The 19,739-nt window shown below is 25.2% G+C and overlaps 3 protein-coding genes across 3 annotated transcripts; all 3 read left to right on the top strand.

Annotated features, from left to right (window-relative positions):
• The first annotated feature begins 822 nt into the window (after nucleotides 1–822).
• LOC128955916 (titin-like) lies at nucleotides 823–8,817 on the top strand. Its single transcript, XM_054301595.1, has 14 exons — nucleotides 823–838; nucleotides 891–1,166; nucleotides 1,910–2,119; nucleotides 2,546–2,827; nucleotides 3,312–3,596; nucleotides 4,246–4,455; nucleotides 4,891–5,172; nucleotides 5,629–5,913; nucleotides 6,344–6,642; nucleotides 7,138–7,322; nucleotides 7,723–7,733; nucleotides 7,788–8,069; nucleotides 8,406–8,459; nucleotides 8,531–8,817. The coding sequence occupies exons 1-14, from the start codon at nucleotides 823–825 to the stop codon at nucleotides 8,815–8,817; spliced, it is 2,964 nt and encodes a 987-aa protein (XP_054157570.1).
• A 457-nt stretch (nucleotides 8,818–9,274) lies between these two features.
• LOC128955915 (titin-like) lies at nucleotides 9,275–16,524 on the top strand. Its single transcript, XM_054301594.1, has 11 exons — nucleotides 9,275–9,572; nucleotides 10,018–10,302; nucleotides 10,413–10,415; nucleotides 10,755–11,039; nucleotides 11,489–11,773; nucleotides 12,245–12,529; nucleotides 13,022–13,309; nucleotides 13,985–14,269; nucleotides 14,716–15,000; nucleotides 15,441–15,722; nucleotides 16,226–16,524. The coding sequence occupies exons 1-11, from the start codon at nucleotides 9,275–9,277 to the stop codon at nucleotides 16,522–16,524; spliced, it is 2,880 nt and encodes a 959-aa protein (XP_054157569.1).
• A 550-nt stretch (nucleotides 16,525–17,074) lies between these two features.
• On the top strand, nucleotides 17,075–18,739 carry LOC128955914 (neural cell adhesion molecule 1-like). The gene is made up of 3 exons (XM_054301592.1): nucleotides 17,075–17,282; nucleotides 17,720–18,004; nucleotides 18,453–18,739. Exons 1-3 carry the CDS (start codon nucleotides 17,075–17,077, stop codon nucleotides 18,737–18,739), a joined length of 780 nt encoding a protein of 259 aa, XP_054157567.1.
• Nucleotides 18,740–19,739: the final 1,000 nt, after the last annotated feature.

Raw genomic sequence — 19,739 nt, 5'->3', positions numbered from 1 at the left:
AATGTCTTTAATATCAAATTTATATTTATTGTTACATTTGTTTTCAACATTGACGCAATGCATGAAAGGTATAATTAATTATAGAAAATACAATTAATATAATATGATTTACTGATGATATTATATTAAATTAGCCCCAAAACTGATATCACAGCCGAGTATGAGAACCCATTCCGAGGGTTCATATTTTCAGATATCATGTACAGCACAGGAGGGCTCACTTCCACTGTTTTTTGAATGGTTTCTTAACGGACACTCACTTAAGTCGGGTCCAAATGTCAACTTTAAAATTGATAATTTTGAAATGSTTTCAGTATTTACCATAAAAAGTATTAGAAAACATGATTTCGGTAATTACACGTGTGTTGTGAGGAATGCCATCGCAAGTGACACACAAACAGTTCAGCTTTTAATCAAAGGTTTTTAAATATTATTTATTATGTATTGTTTAAAAATATTACTTTTTACTCTATAATTAATTAATACAATTTGTAATAATATGTCTTAATTGGATATAAAATTTTAATTCAATTTATACAAATCTATTATATTGCACAGCTATCATATATTTRTATATTTTAACTTACAGTGTGTACACAATTTTAAAAGTTTTAAGACTTTTATTTCTGAATCAATGTGTGGCGCAATTGAACCATATATTCAATGATTTTTTTGTCACTATTATTATCAAATGGCAGCCATTTATTTTATAGATTGCATATAATTTATTTATATCAGAGTTTGTATATATTATTATTATTATTATTATGAATCTATTATCAATTATCTGTTTATTATTCACATTTGACTATTCAATTGGTAATGTATAAAGATTTAAGTATTAATAGAGATAATAATTAATTGTAAATATAATTTAGGTCTTAAATTAGTGCCATTATATCCCTATCCAAGAACCCAAAAGGAAGGTTCATATTTTCAGATAACATGTACTATACAGGAGGGAACACCTCCTTATTTCTTTGAGTGGGCTATTAATGGCCAGAAAGTTAAATCTAGTGCTGATGTTAACTATAAGATTGAAAATTTCAAKAAATWCACGACATTTTCAATCGATGAACTCRCCAGAAGTGATGCCACAAACTATACGTGTTTTGTGAGGAATTCACACGCATTTGACAGCCAGACAACTGTCCTTTCAATTAATGGTTTGTTGTTATAAAAAATACTTAAAATATTTTATCACATTTAAAATCAGTATCTATAAAATATTTGAAAATTATATATTATTATTCAATATATTAATTGTTTATCATTATTAAATTAAATCTATAATATTAATATTTAATRCATTGCATAGCGCACTGTAAGCCTTACAGTTTTGTTGATATATCACTAATTGTTTAGAAGTTTAACATGTGATCAATCATTTGATTGTAATTTGATTTTAGTATTTGAAAAAATATTTGAATTCTGATTCTATGTCCAAATATTTAAAAGTTTAATATTTAAAAAAATATGAATTCCGGTATATTTTTTACTTGTTTTGCATTTTTCTTTATCATTGATTAAAAATATAGTCAAACAATCAATTGTGAATCTCATTCAAAGTGTGTCACTATATTCGACACTAAATTTATATAGTTGTATATATTTTCTACCAATTGATATGTCAGCCATTGTTTGTGTAAAATATATGATAAATAAATTTTCGGTTTGACTTCAAATATGATTTTCAATTACAATATTTTTGTTACAATAGTATATTTTRGTGTCATATATCAAATTGATTTGATTAACACTTCTGGTAATTATGATTATAATAAGTATCAATAATTACAGTTATTATATAAATATTTATTTCGTATATAAATAGCCCCTAAATTAAGTTCTGGATTGAATCACAAAAATGTGATAATTGGTTCAAATTTTATGATACTATGCAATACAGAGATGGGATCACATCCACTATTGTTTGAGTGGTCCAGAAATGGACAGACACTTAAACCGGGACCGGATGTCAACTATAAGATCGATAACTTTGAAATGCACTCTACTTTTACTATTAAATATGTATCCATGAGTGATGTCGGGAATTATAGTTGTGTTGTTAACAATGCTTTCGGATCCGATTCTCGCAGTATTTTACTTACTATTAAAGGTTTGAATTTATTAAAATAAGATTTTAATATTTGATTATATTTGTCTAATAAGAAAATAARCRCTAATTGARTTGAATAATTGTTATATTATTTGAGAAATGATTAAACAATTTAAAGTTTTATTCTATTATATCTATTATATTAATACTGTATAAACCGCCAAACAATTGCATTATGAATGGCAATCAAAGTGTGTCACTATTGTACAGAAAAATATCCAAATTATCAAATATTTATATATCTATACATTTGTCGGCCATTATATCTTTGTATTGAATTGCAGTAGTTTTAAAAGCAATGATAAAAATGATTATTTTTGTGATATTCTTATTACTTCTCAATATAAACAATATATCAGGTATTGGTTAGAAAACGTTTAATAGATGTTAAATTATTTTTTAATTATTAAACATTTCTTATATCAGCCCTAAAATTAACACCACTTCTATCTCCTACACAAAGCTTGGGTTCATATTTTCAGATAACATGTACTATACAGGAGGGCACACCTCCTTATTTCTTTGAGTGGGCTATTAATGGCAAAACAGTCAAATCGGGACCCGATGTTAATTATAAGATTGAAAATTATGAAATGTTTTCTACATTTGTGATTAAAAGCATTGTCATAACCGATGCGGCAAACTATACGTGTTTTGCCAAAAATGACATCCAATCTGACATCAAATCTGCTATTCTTACCATTACAGGTACCACTCATTTATTATATATTTCACAATAATTTATATTATTATGTGACATAATTTGATATTTATTCATTTATTATATAATAATTACAAGAAATATTTATATATTTAATTAAAATTAATTTACTTATATATATAATATAATATTATTGTTATGAAAGTTTAACCCTAAGCGCCAAAATTGAAACAAATTGAATGGCAAACAAAAGGTGGCGAAAGATATCCAAATTCATGACTAAAACTCAATTATATATTATTTGCTTTTGAAGTCATTGTTATTGTCAGCCATTGACTCGGTTTTTGTTGATTTGTTATATTTAAAGATTGTCTGAAAAAATGAATTATTTAAATAAGATTTTAATTTTGAATGTATTGCTAAACAATTTCTTTGCAATTAAGTCTAATGTTTTAACAGGTATTAAATCCAATTATATTTTTGTATTAATATAATTAGTAATTTGATATTCATATATTGAATATATTATAGCACCAAAATTGATACCATTATTGAATCAAAGAAATCAAAAGTTGGGATCAGCTTTTGTAATAACCTGTTCTCTAGAAGAGGGCTCACACCCACTATTTTTTGAGTGGTCTAAAAATGGACAGACATTGAAAACCATTTCTGATAATAATTATGTGATCAGTAATTTCAAAAGTCATTCAACATTTACCATTGAAAGTATCAATCGTTATGATTCCGGTAACTATACGTGTGTTGTACACAATGTTATGGGAAGAGATAGTCAATCAGTATTACTAACTATTAAAGGTATTTTGTTATTTCATTCAATATATAATATTTTTATTATTAAATAAAATTTTATGTAAATTTGATACCTATTGCACTGTAAGGCTTACAGTTTTGAAGTTGATATATAATAACTAATAATAACTGTATAAAAGTAGAACATGTGATCAAATGTAATTGTAAATTGAATATAGTATTTAATATTTATTATCTATCTAATTAAATGCTTTATTATTTTAAAATTTTAACATATATTTTTTAAAGTGTATTAAAAATATAATGTTTTATTAATGATTCAATTGTTAATCTCATTCAATGTGTGTCACTATATTCGACACTAAATTATAGGCATTTATAAAATTATATACATTTTTAGCCAATTGATATGTCAGCCATTGTTAGACTAATATATATGATGAATAAATTGTCGGTTTGACTTTAAATATGATTTTCAAATACAATATATTTGTTACAATAGTATATTTTTGTGTCATATATCAAATTGATTTGATTAACACTTCTGGTAATTATGATTATAATAAGTATTAATAATTACAGTAAATATATAAATAATATTTATCTCGTATATAAATAGCCCCTAAATTAAGCTCTGGATTAAATCACAAAAATGTGATAATTGGTTCAAATTTTATGATACTATGCAATACAGAGATGGGATCACATCCCCTATTGTTTGAATGGTCCAGAAATGGACAGACACTGAAACCGGGACCGGATGTCAACTATAAGATCGATAATTTCAAAATGCACTCAACATTTACTATTGAGTCGATATCCATGAGTGATGTCGGGAACTATAGTTGTGTTGTTAGCAATGCTTTCGGATCCGATTCCCGCAGTATTTTGTTATCAGTTAAAGGTTTGAATTTATTAAAATAACATTAGATTTATATTAAAAATAATAATCTTTATTATAAATTAAACAAATTATGAAATTACGTAATTGAAAAGATTTATTTTCAAATTAAAGTTTTATTATAAAATATTGAGTATCTATTATATAATTTATATTAATACTGTATAAACCGCCAAACAATTGCATTATGAATGGCAATCAAAGTGTGTCACTATTGTACAGAAAAATATCCGAATTTTCATTTTTTATTCATCTAATCATTTGTCGGCCATTATATCTTTGTATTGAAAAACAGTTGTTTCAAAAGTAATGATAAAAATGATTATTTTTGTGTTATTTTTATTACTTCTCAATATTAACATTATATCAGGTATTGGTTAGAAATGTTTAATCCATATTAAATTATATTATAATTATTAAAACATTTATTATATTTAGCGCTAAAACTAACACCACTTCTATCTCGTACACAAAGCTTGGGTTCATATTTTCAGATAACATGTAATATAGAAGAGGGAACACCTCCTTATTTCTTTGAGTGGGCTATTAATGGCCAAACAGTCAAACCGGGACCCGATGTTAACTATAAGATTGAAAATTATAAAATGTTTTCAATGTTTGTTATTGAAAGCATTATATTAACCGATGCGGCAAACTATACGTGTTTTGCTAGAAATGACATCCAATCTGACATTAAGTCTGCTATACTTACTATTACAGGTACTTATTAGTTATTAAGTATTTTAATACATAAATTTATATATATTATAGGACATAATTTTATATTTATTAATTTATGACCTAATAATTACAAGAATATATTTTTTTAATTATATAAAATCCGTTATATAATATTATTGATGTGAAAGTTTAACCCTAAGCGCCAAAATTGAAACAAATTGAATGGCAAACAAAAGGTGGCGAAAGATATCCAAATTCATGACTAAAACTCAATTATATATTATTTGCTTTTGAAGTCATTGTTAATGTCAGCCATTGACGCTGTTTTGATAATTTCTGTTATAAGTTATTTAATATAAAAATGTATAGGTTTTTAATTTTGATATTTTCAAGTTATATCATATCAATTGATTCGAGTGCTGTTAAAGGTATAGAAACAAATGATAAATAATTATAATATAAATACAGTAATCTTTATTTTAAAATCAATTATAGCACCAAAATTGATGCAATTATTGAATCAAAGAACCCAAAACTTGGGATCTGTTTTCAATATAATGTGTAGTGTAGAGGAGGGCTCACACCCACTGTTTTTTGAGTGGTCTAAAAATGGACAGACATTGAAAGCTACTTCCGATACTAATTATAATATAAATAATTTGAAAACATTCTCGACTTTTACCATTGAAAGCATAATACGAGACGATTTCGGTAACTATACGTGTGTTGTACACAATGGTATGGGAAGGGATAGTCAATCGGTTGAACTAACTATTAAAGGTATGAAATCATAGACTTTAATATAAAAATGAAAGATTATTAGTTAGTAGTTTCATATCTTTATTTGATAATTAAGTTTCAAATATTCATTCACTAAATTGTATTTTATTTAGTATTATTATGATATTCCTAACTAAAATTTACAATACAATTGTTAATCTCATTCAATGTGTGTCGACACTATAGATACTGTATTATATATTTACTGTATATATAAATAAGTATAAAATATTAAATAATCTTTTGTCAGCCATTGTTTGGCAATCATTAATAAGACACTAAACATGAATGTGTTTGAAAAACATTGTTATGTTATAATTTTATTGATATATTTGTCATTTATGATTAAAATTCAATGCAAACGCTCTATAGGTAAAGATATTGTTTTTAAATATAATAGTATTTATATTAAAATATTTGTCACAAATAGCACCCAAATTAAGTATTAGGGGATTGACTCACAAGAATCAGACAATTGAATCCATTTTTCAAATGCATTGCGCTATAGAAGAGGGAACTCTTCCCGTATTCTTTGAGTGGCAAAGAAATGGTCAAACACTCAAAACCAATGATAAAACTGAATATAAAATTGAAAATTCAGAGATGTCTTCATTGTTTAAAATTAAATCTATATCCATGAGTGATGTCGGGAACTATAGTTGTATTGTAAACAATGCTTTTGGATCCGATTCCCGCAGTATTTTACTATCGATTAAAGGTTTGATTTATGTATATAATTAATTTTTATTAATAGTTTTAAAAAATTACTAATTAAGGCATTTTAAAAGCTTTACACTATTGTTTATGTTTGAATATACTACTATTTAATCATGGTCAAATAATATTTTCAATTTTTACTCAAATATAATATTAATATAAACCGCCAAACAATTGCATTATGAATGGCAATCAAAGTGTGTCACTATTGTACACATTCACAAAAATATTTGTTTTATTCAATTCTTACTTATTTTGTCGGCCATTATATCATTACAACTGATTTCAGATAAACTCGTTTCAGATATGATGATAAAAATGTTAATTTTTCTGCTTTTATTGTTTCTAAATAGTAATTATAGTACAGGTAATGAATTTAATAATRAAATATATTTTTCAATAAATAAATCTAAACTATTTATTCATTGAATTAGCCYTAAAGCTAACTCCACTTTTTCTCGGACACAAAGCTTGGGTTCATATTTTCATATATTATGTGCTATACAGGAGGGCAAACCTCCCTTTTTCTTTGAGTGGGCTATTAATGGCCAAACAGTCAAACCGGGACCCGATGTTAACTATAAGATTGAAAATTATGAAATGTATTCAACGTTTATAATTAAAGCTATTGTCGTAACCGATGCGGCAAACTATACGTGTTTTGCCAAAAATAATTTACAATCTGATATCAAGTCTGCAATTCTCACTGTTACAGTTATTCATTAGTTATTTTGATTATATAGTTAATTAAAGTTATCTTTGTGTTATTGGTTTAGCTCAAAAAATAATTTACATTAAATTATTTAGTTTGAATATTACCTGTATTTAAATTTATTTTAAAGAAAATTTGATTTAAAATGTATGTATTGAGCGCCAAATTATTTCATTATGAATGACATTCAATGTGTGGCGCAATGTATTCAAAATGAGTGTTAAATCTTATTATTAAAGACTTGCAGTGATATAACAATTCATATCTATTGTCGGCCATAGTTTGTTGACTYTATTGTTATTTAAAATATTATAAAAATGGATTTTATAGTTGTTTTCTTGTTTACAATGATAAATATATTCAAATAATATTAATTGCAGCGAAAAATCAGGTATATAACTGAATATATTATCAAAAATATATATTAAAATTGCTATTATATTAGTTCCCAAACTCGATTCATTACATCCTCGACAGTTAACTCAAGGATCATATTTTAGTGTTTATTGTTCAATACAATTGGGATCACTTCCCATATTCTTTGAGTGGACTAAAAATGGACACAAATTGATGTCCACTTCTGATAGCAATTATAAGATCGATAGCTCTCAGAGATCATCGACTCTTATCATTGAAAGTGTTGCCGAAAGCGATGCCGCAAACTATACGTGTGGTGTCAACAATGCTTATGGATCTGATAGTCAATCGGTTTTATTAACAATTAAAGGTATTTTTAAATATTCATTTTTGATCTCATCTTAAATTATATCAATCAAATGGTCATATTTGATAATTGACATATACTTTACAGATTAAACTAAAAACTGTACGCATCTTACAGTTTGTGCATTGCTTACAGTTTGCATTTTTTWTATATATTTGTTATTTTTATAATATATGACATGAATTGTGAATCTGAATCAATATGTGGCGCAATATATCTATGATATACATAAAGATGATCAATTGTCAGCCATAGTTTGCTTTTTATTATTATTATGTTAAAATTTTAAACTAAAATTGTCATAATATAAACACTATATTGACATGGTTTTAATAATAGTGATTYTGATATTGTTGAATTTTCAATGCTATTTATATGGCAGCGATATTTCAGGTATAATAATAAATAACAATTACTATTATGTTATTTACTAAATATGATATATTATATTAATATAAAATTAGTACCAAAACTTCTACCATTGAACTCAAGAGTTTTATCTAAAGAATCATATTTTCATCAATTTTGTGCATTAAATGATGGATCACTTCCTGTATTTTTTGARTGGACAAGAAATGGACAGACAATTAAGTCCAGTCCTGATGTCAGCTATAAAATAGATAATTATGACAGACATTCAACACTGATAATTGCCAGCCTTGCCATCACTGACATCGGGAACTATAGCTGTTCGGCAACTAATACTATGGGAACTGACAGTCAAACATTTCAGCTATTAGTTAAAGGTTGAGTTTTTATAAATACTTTTTAATGTATATTTAAAATTTAAATTTATGTTTTTACTATAATGTAGTCAATGAGATATTCCAAAACATTAATTTTATTACTTAATGTATTCAAATTATCTCATGTTATATGATATATACAATTATAAGATTACAGCTTAATGTTGAAATTGTTACTAAAATGCGCCAAACATTATCATTATTAATGGCAGACAATATGTGTCACTATTGTACCAAACAATTGATTATATAATATTTGATGGCATTTAACTTTGATCTCTCAAAATTGTTTGTGTCAGCCATTATTAATTTAACAGTTTATGAGAATATTTTTAAAAAAGCTTTAAAAATGTTTTTTATAATTAATATTATTATTATGTGTTTATTTATTATTTATTGCAATCAAGTATCAGGTATTTACAATAGTAATTCAATATTATTTTGAAAATATATAATTAATGAATGCATATAATATTAGCCTTAAAATTGGCACCGTTTAGTCCACGGCTTCAATTGGAGGGCTCATACTTTGGGATTATGTGTTCAGTTATAGAGGGCTCACCCCCACTGTTCTTTGAGTGGTCACGTAATGGACAACCACTTAAAGCCGGTGCCGATACTAACTATAAGATCGATAAGTTTGAAATGTATTCAATGTTTACTATAAAAAATATCGATAGAAATGATTCGGCAAACTATACTTGTTTTGTAAACAATGATATTGAAAGCGATAGTCAATCGGTTTACTTATCTATTAAAGGTTTGATTTTTTTTATTTATTACAAAACATATATTTTATAAAATATACTTTATGTAGAATTGAATATTTAAATATTATTAATTGCAATGTAATGTTTTCATTTGTAATTATTTAAATTGACAGAAGTTTAGAATTTTTTTAAATATATATTTTTAGACATTTTTGATTCAATTGTGAATCTCATTCAAAGTGTGTCACTATATTCGACACTAAATTCATGTATTTTTTATATTTTTCTATCAATTGATATGTCAGCCATTGTTTGCCTATAAATTAATATAAGTGTCGGATTGTTTTAAATATGAGTTTAATTCAATATATATGTTTTAAACTATGTTTTTTAGTTGTATTTCAACTAAATTTAATCAACACATCTGGTATTTATAATAATAATGATTATCCATATTTCAATATATGAGTGTTAATACATTTTATGTATAATTAGTACCTAAATTAAGCTCTGGATTGAATTACAAGAATCAGAGTATTGGTTCAAATTTTTTGATTGTATGCAATACTGAGGAGGGATCACATCCTCTATTCTATGAGTGGTCCAGAAATGGACAGACACTTAAACCGGGACCGGATGTCAACTATAAGATCGATAATTTCAAAATGCACTCAACATTTACTATTGAGTCGATATCCATGAGTGATATCGGGAACTATAGTTGTGTTGTTAGTAATGCTTTCGGATCCGATTCCCGCAGTATTTTACTTACTATTAAAGGTTTGATTTGAAAATTTATTCTAAATTATACATTTAAAGTTAAAAAATTATTTATATATATATATATATAAATTGCATAATTTATTTTAGAATATTGTACTCTATTACAGCTGGTAATGATTATATATTTTACAGTTTTCCTATATCTTGTTATTTAAAATCTACAGAAAGCGCCAAATATATGAAAATTGATATCTGAATCAAAGTGTGTCACTATTGTACACATATTTTACAATCATTTTTATTAATATATATCTGTTTATTCTTCAGTTGTTTCAATCCATGTCAGCCATTGTTTGATATTCAATACTAGTGTTAATTATACACGTATTGGTTAAAATGAATTACTTAATCTTAGTTATAATTTTTATTAATTTACAATTATTAACTGGTAATATAAATTGACAATTTTATTTTTTAAGTATTAATATTATTTCCATATACTCTATTAGCCCTAAAATTAATACCAATACTTAATAACTTAAATCAAGCCGAGGGAGCAAATTTTCAAATCTTATGTACAGTTCAAGAGGGTTCACTCCCTTATGTCTTTGAGTGGTCACGTAATGGACATATACTTAAATCTGGTCCTAATGTCAACTATAAGATTGATAATTATGATATGTTTTCAACATTTGTTATAAAAAACATTTCTCGCAATGATTTTGGCAATTATTCATGTGTTGTGAGGAATGATATCACAAGTGATACACAAACAGTATATTTGACAATAAAAGGTATAATATTATAGATTTATTTATAATACATTATAAAAGTTTTGTCTCTATTTTTATGTATATCATATCCTTAATAATATAAGTAATACATTGAATTGATTGTATGATATCTAACAATTACTGCATTACTTAATGGCTTACAGTTTGCTTTTTACTGTATGTCTATTCAAAATAGCAATGAAAGCGCCAAATATATAAAAATTTAAATCTGATTCAAAGTGTGTCACTATTGTAGATATATTTACACTATTTTTTATATATCTTTTAAATCTTCAGTTGTGTCAATTCATGTCAGCCATTGTTTGAATATAATAGTTGAATAACATATGATTAAAAAATGCTTTGCTTTAGTTTAATATTGTTTTTAATTAAATTACAATTTTTATCAGGTATTTAAAATAAGTAATATATTTTTGGTGAATATCTAATAATTCATATCTTTTAATTAGCGCTTAAATTAATGCCAGTATTGAGTAATATAAATCAAGCTGAGGGTTCATATTTTCAGATTACATGTACAATACAGGAGGGTTCGCCTCCCTATTTCTTTGAGTGGTCAATAAACGGACAAAAGGCTAAACCAGGTCCTGATGTCGACTATAATATCGATAATTTTAAAAGATTTTCAACATTTACTATCGAAACAATCACTCGTAAAGATTCCGGTAATTACACGTGTGTTGTGAGGAATGCCATTTCAACTGATACACAATCAGTAATTCTTACAATTAAAGGTAGATTCAAAATATCTGTTATAATATTTATATTATATGATATATTTTACAAAAACTTATATTATAAATAATAAATTTATTGTAAGAAATACTTTTTTTCAATGCCTAGAATTTATCGATTTTTAAAATTTTCAATTTATTTAATGGAGTTTTTTTGTATTTTGAATATAATTTAATTTACTCCAAACTTTATGCCCATAATTGTGAATCTCATACAAAGTGTGTCACTATATTCGATAGTATATTACAGATACAGACATAATATTATTATTATTATTATTCATTTGCCATCATTTGCTTTGTCAGCCATTGCTATAATAAGTCTTATAAAATCAATTTAAAAATGTTAATATTTAGTTTGTTTATTGTTGTGATTATTAAAGTAGCAATAATTAACTCGTCAGGTATTTAGAGAAATAATACATTGAATGTATTTTATATTATAAAATTAACCCAATTATCTTAAAATAGCTCCGAAATTAAATTCCGGTTTAATTCATAAGAGTCAAGTGATTGACTCTATTTATCAAGAATTCTGTTCACTTGAAAGCGGATCACTTCCTGTTTTCTTTGAGTGGTCCAGAAATGGACAGTTACTCAAACCGAAACCGGATGTCAACTATAAGATTGACAATTTTGAAATGTTTTCCACATTTACCATTAAATCTGTATCCATGAGTGATATCGGGAACTATAGTTGTGTTGTTAACAATGCTTTCGGATCCGATTCTCGAATGATTTCACTCARTATAAGAGGTTTGATTTGATATCATTTTTAATTAAAATAATTTAATTATTAAGAGTACTATAAAAAAAACTATGAAATGTAATTAAAATATATTAAATTAAATTATTATAAAACATTCATTACTTAACCACAATAACAAAATGTAAATTATTACAGATTATCAAWAYTCTTACAGTTATTAGTATACAGTTATACTACAAAAAGCGCACAATTATATGAAAATTGATATCTGAATCAAAGTGTGTCACTATTGTACACATATTTTGCAATAATTGTTTTGTAAATCTTTTAAGTCTTCAGTTGTGCCAATCCATTGTCAGCCATTGTTTTTACATAATATTATTGTTGGCTTTACTTTATTCAAACAAAATGTTGAGATTGTGTTTAGTTATTGTTTCAATTAATTTTATATATGTAATCAATGCTTCAGGTATAATGTATATATTAATACAGTTTATTATTATCAAAATTATTTATTATTATAAATTATTTCAAAATAGTCCCTAAATTGAGTTATCCCGGTTTGAATCATAAGAGTCAAGTGATTGCCTCTAATTTTCAAGAATTTTGTTCACTTGAAAGCGGAACACATCCCGTGTTCTTTGAGTGGTCCAGAAATGGACAGACACTCAAACCGGGACCGGATGTCAACTATAAGATCGACAACTTTGAAATGCACTCAACTTTTACCATTAAATCTATATCCATGAGTGATATCGGGAACTATAGTTGTATTGTTAGCAATGCTTTCGGATCCGACACTAGATATACTTTGCTTTCCATTAAAGGTATGATTTTAAATTTTTTGAAGTAATCTATTATTTATAATTTTAAATGTTAGACAATCTTAGTCGTAATATCCATCGATTATATATTTAAAAACTGAACTAAAACCCCAAATGTTAACAATGAATTACAATGTCGTTATCATATTATTACTTCTATTATTCATTTGATCCTAAATTTAATGTTAGCCATTGTATATGACAATTGTGTTATATTACAAGTTATAAATATGAATTTAAATATTAATATTATACTMTTATTATTATCTATTATTKTTTATATTTTTAAATTGAAATGAATCAATTAAAGGTATTAATTCTATTGTTTTTATTATTGTAATATTCAAWTCAGATTARAAATTTTTAAAATTAATGTAATGTTTAAGAATAATAAAAGTTTATTCAAACTATATCTACAATATTGTGAATCTGAATCAAAGTGTGTCACTATATTCGACACTATATTTCAGATATCATATATACTTTAAATGATTACTTAATTTGCCATAACTTACTCTATCAGCCATTGTTGTAATTTTTATATTTATTTCTTTAAAAATGTTTAAATTTAGTTTAATGTTTATTGCKATCATTGAAATAACTGTAATCAATGCATCAGGTATTTAGAGATAATTGAAATATATTGTATATTTTATTTAMTAATTTATCTCAAAATAGTTCCCAAATTAAATTCCGGTTTAAATTATAARAGTCTAGACATTGGCTCTAATTTTCAAGAATTWTGTTCAATAGAGAAAGGATCRCATCCTATATTGTTTGAATGGTCCAGAAATGGACAGACACTCAAACCGRRATCGGATGTCAACTATAAGATCGATAATTTCAAAATGCACTCAACATTTACTATTGAGTCGATATCCATGAGTGATATCGGGAACTATAGTTGTGTTGTTAGTAATGCTTTYGGATCCGATTCTCGCAGTATTTTACTATCAGTAAAAGGTTTGAWTTATTGTTTTTTATATTATTATTAAWTAATATTATTTATCTGGTTATATCAATACTTTATAAATTTTTAATATACAATCTATTWTATWAAATAAGTTAAATATAAATTATTAGACAATTTTTAGATCAAWTATTAAAATAAGTTTATACTAAAAGCAATATTYAAAAGCTGGACTAAACCGCCAAATGATAACAATATGAATGTTAAACAATATGTGTCACTATTGTAGACATCATATCAATTATTCTTTTATCCATTTGGTCCTAAATTTTATGTCAGCCATTGTATAAGTCAGATCACAAGTGTTATAAAAATGATGTTTATATTAAATGTCTATCTATTWTTGCTTTCGTATATAAATATAAGCGAATCCATGAAAGGTATTAATTATTTTACAGTTTTTATGATGAATTCACTGATAATTTATTACTCAAATTAGCCCCAAAACTGATATTACAGCCGAATATGAGAACCAATTCYGAGGGTTCATACTTTCAGATTATATGTACGGCACAGGAGGGCTCACTTCCACTATTTTTTGAGTGGTCTATTAATGGACACTCACTTAAGTCGGGTCCWAATRTTAACTATAAGATCGATAATTTTGAAATGTATTCCGCATTTACCATAAAAAGTATTACAAGACATGATTTCGGTAATTACACGTGTGTTGTGAGGAATGCCATCTCAAGTGACACACAAACGGTTCATCTTTTAATCAAAGGTTTTTAAATATCATTTCAATTGTAACAATTAATCTAATTTTTAACATAATAGATGACAATTAATTTATTAAAAAGTATTACAATCTTAATATATATAATTAAATATAAACTGGTGAAATATTTTATACATTTGGYTTATAAGATATAACAATGTGGTTATAAAAAGTTTTAACAATTTTATTTCTGAATCAATGTGTGGCGCAATTGAACCAAATATTTAATGATTTTTGAGATCATAATTGTCAATATCAGCCATTTATTTCTTGGTTTTCAACTATAGTTATCTATATATTCATATACTTATGTGAATTTATATGTAATAGTTATGGATTTAATAAACATCTTGTTGTTATTTATTTTTATTGACTATTCMTTCGGTAATGTATTAACTAATTCAATAATTTTTTTAGACAATAATTATTTAATGAATATAATTTAGGTCTCAAATTAGTGCCATTATATCCGAGAACACAAAAAGAGGGTTCATTTTTTGTAATAACATGTTCAATACAGGAGGGCACACCTCCTTATATTTTTGAGTGGGCTATCAATGGCCAGAAAGTTAAATCTAGTGCTGATGTTAACTATAAGATTGAAAATAACAACAAATTCACGACATTTTCAATCGATGAACTCACCAGAAGTGATGCCACAAACTATACGTGTATTGTAAGGAATTCACATACATTTGATAGCCAGTCGACTGTCCTAACAATTAATGGTTAGCTATTTTTTCAAATACTGTATAATATTATATTTATATAGTATAATTAAAATTATAAATGTATTACACAAATTTTCACAATTTTCATTACTATAATAGATTTATCAGAAGTATAATAAATCTATTTATATATTATTTTAAGTTTGTGTAAAAGCACTGTAAAAGTCTTACAGTTTATTTTTTATTACATATGATTACCTCAATCATGAAAATTGTTTGCCATTCAATATGTGGCGCAATGTATTCAATAAATCTTGAGTTAAATAAAATATACTATATTTACTGTATTTTAAATATGTCTGCCATTTGTGTTTCGGCTAATTTTTTGTTGTGATTTTTAAACAAAATACAATTTTTAAAAATGTTTATCTATAACTATATTACAATTTTATTGATAATATTTATTAAAAATATTAGTCTATCTACTTCATCGACAGGTAGTTAAGTTATGAAATATTTTTTTTATAAATATTTTATATAATGAAGTATCTATTGAATAGCTCCGCGATTAGCAAAAGTGTTGTCAAATAAAAGTCAAACTGAAGGATCAATTTTCAATACTGTTTGTTCACTAGAAGTGGGTTCACAACCCGTTTTCTTTGAGTGGTCACGTAATGGACAGACACTTAAAGTCAGTTCCGATACTAACTATAAGATTGAAAATTCAAAAATACATTCAATATTTACCATTGAAAGCATAACTCGCAATGATTTCGGTAACTATAGCTGTATTGCTAGGAATGCTTACGGATCGGACACACAATCAGTTCAGCTATCAATTAAAGGTTTATATWTTTAAAAGTTATTTTTTATTATRATATTATATACGATAAATATAAGTAATAGACTATAGCAAGRTATATAAAAAAAGTCAAAAAAAWTCACTGCAACTATTAGTATTTGTTGTAMAATTTRTATATTATATAAGAAATTACAGTGCATTTGATTTTGAYAATTATTTATAAATGTTTTTTATATTTTGTATACAATTGTGAATCTCATTCAAAGTGTGTCACTATATTCGACASTWATTTTCAGACATTGAKATATTTTTTATATAGTTATTTACCAATTGATATGTCAGCCATTRTCTAAAWTATTCATCTATTTCTATRTCTGTGTTAAATATGATTTTAAATAAGTATATATTTGTKWTAWTATGTTTTACTTTTATAATTCAAATTGATTTAATCAACACTTCTGGTATTTATAAATGAGTGATTATATAATTATTTGAATATATGAATGATATTCAATTTGTCTATAAATAGCTCCCTAAATTAAGTTCATGGTTTAGTCACAARAATCAGATAATTGGTTCAWAYYTTTTGATTGTATGCAATGCTGAGATGGGATCACATCCGCTATTTTTTGAGTGGTCCAAAAATGGACAGACGCTTAAACAGGGATCTAATGTCAACTATAAGATCGATAACTTTGAAATGCACTCWACCTTTACTATTAAATCTGTATCCATGAGTGATGTCGGGAACTATAGWTGTGTTGTTAGCAATGCTTTYGGATCCGATTCYCGCAGTATTTTGCTTTCAATTAAAGGTCTGGTWTTWAAATTTATTGATATTTTTGAWAGTAATCTATTTTTAATAACTWTTGTTATTTACAAATAATCAATTTTAAATATATGAYAAWTTTAGTCATTACCGGTATATCTTAACTTATCAACCAATTRTATATTAAAACATTATTTAAAAATGAACTAAACCGCCAAATGATAACAATATGAATGTTAAACAATATGTGTCACTATTGTAGACATWATATCATTACTTCTTTTATCCATTTGATCCTAAATTTTATGTCAGCCATTGTATAAGYCAKATKACAAGTGTTATAAAAATGATTTYAATGTTAAATTTCTATCTATTTTGCTTYCGTTTATAAATTTAAGCGAATGTATGAAAGGTATTAAYTATTTTAAATTTTTTATGAGTTTTAATGAGTTAAATTTATTGATCATTTATAACCCAAATTAGCTCCAAAACTGATATCACCTCCGAGTGTGAGAACCCATTCCGAAGGTTCATACTTTCAGAGCACATGTACGGCACAGGAGGGTTCACTCCCATTATTYTTTGAGTGGTTTCTTAACGGACATTCACTTAAATTGGGTCCAAATSTTAACTATAAAATCGATAATTTTGATATGTTTTCCGCATTWACTATAAAAAGTATTACTCGTAAAGACTCCGGTAATTACACGTGTGTTGTGAGGAATGCCATCKCAAGTGACACACAATCGGTTCAGCTATCAATCAAAGGTTTTTAATTATCAWTTCWATTGTATTATTATATAGAAATTWTAACTAATTGTTATAATAATAATTTTAAAATCTATTAAAATATATAATTATGTATTWACCGGTAAAATATTTTATTGAGTTTTTTAACKSTTTGTTTATAACAATGTATAATATTGTATAACAAWGTTTTAACAATTTTATTTCTGAATCAATGTGTGGCGCAATTGAACCATATATTCAATGATTTTTGAGACCATAATTGTCAATATCAGCCATTTATWTCTTAGTTTTCAAATTTAAWTKATCTAATATATACARTATTTGCAACTTTTGTGTATTTTATTTAATAATTATGGATATAATACACATCTTGTTGTTATTTATTTTKATTGACTATTCCTTCGGTAATGTATTAACTAWTTCAATAATTTTTTTAGACAATAATTATTTAATGAATACAATTTAGGTCTCAAATTAGTGCCATTATATCCGAGAACTCAAAAAGAGGGCTCATATTTTCAAATAACATGTTCAATACAGGAGGGCACACCTCCTTATAWCTTTGAATGGGCTATTAATGGMCAGAAAGTTAAGTCCAGTAATGATGTTAAMTATAAGATTGAAAATTACAACAAATTCACGACATTTTCAATCGATGAACTCACCAGAAGTGATGCCACAAACTATACATGTTTTGTGAGGAATTCACAAACAATTGACAGCCAGTCGACTGTYCTAACAATTAATGGTTAGATAAATAAATTATAACTATATTTTAATTATATTAGAATTATAAACAATTTTAACTATTATTATTTTGAAATGGGTTTCAGTTATTTATATTCATTATWTTAATATTATTTAATCTGTATATAAACACTGAGTCTTACAGTTTTTGTTTATCAATTATATCGCTATACTGTATATGAGAATCTCAATCGTGAAAATTGTTTGCCATTCAATATGTGGCGCAATGTATTCAATAAATCTTGAGTTAAATATCATATTTATCGTAATATATATATATATATATATATACTTTAATATTTTAGTCCGGGGTAAAATTTACAAAATTCTCAAAAAATCTTGTTTTTGGGGTAATGATTTTTATTGCATTTTTAAACGGCAATTTTTTCAAAAATCCAAAATCAATATGAAAAATTCCCTAAAAATTCCTTAAGTTCCCGAATATTCATGTAAATTCAATTTACAAGTTCCCGTATAAATCCTTTTATATGAAAAAAAACTAAAAAAAACTAAAAATAACAAAAATTTAAATTTTAAAAAAAATAATTTTTTTAAAAAATGCATTAATAAAAACTTAAATTTTAACAAAAAAATAAAATAATGTATTTAAGATTTAAAAATAGTTGATAAAAGCATTTTATATAATGAGTTATTTTTAGTATTTTAATAATTTTTAACTTTTAACATAATTAATTTTTTAAACAATACTTAATGTTTATAGTTTGTTATATATTTTTATTTTTATACAAATACTGACTGAATACTACTTATTTAACTCAAATTTCTGATACTAATTATAAGATTGAAAATTCAAAAATACATTCATTTTTACCATTTAAAAATTATTAATGATTTCGGTAACTATAGTTGTTTTATTAATGCCTAACTTATATTTAAATTGTACAATCAGTTCAGCTATCAATTAAAGGTTTATATATTTTTAAGTTATATTAATTATAATCTTATAATATAAATATCTGAAAWATTATAAAAATTTATTTTTAAT

Source organism: Oppia nitens, unplaced genomic scaffold (genome assembly GCF_028296485.1).
Source record: "Oppia nitens isolate AA-2021 unplaced genomic scaffold, nextdenovo-longstitch-racon4-pilon3 scaffold2_pilon_pilon_pilon, whole genome shotgun sequence".
Lineage (NCBI taxonomy): Eukaryota > Metazoa > Arthropoda > Arachnida > Sarcoptiformes > Oppiidae > Oppia > Oppia nitens.
The sequence above is the reverse complement of the archived record's forward strand: the minus strand, read 5'-3'. Positions and strand labels throughout refer to the sequence as shown.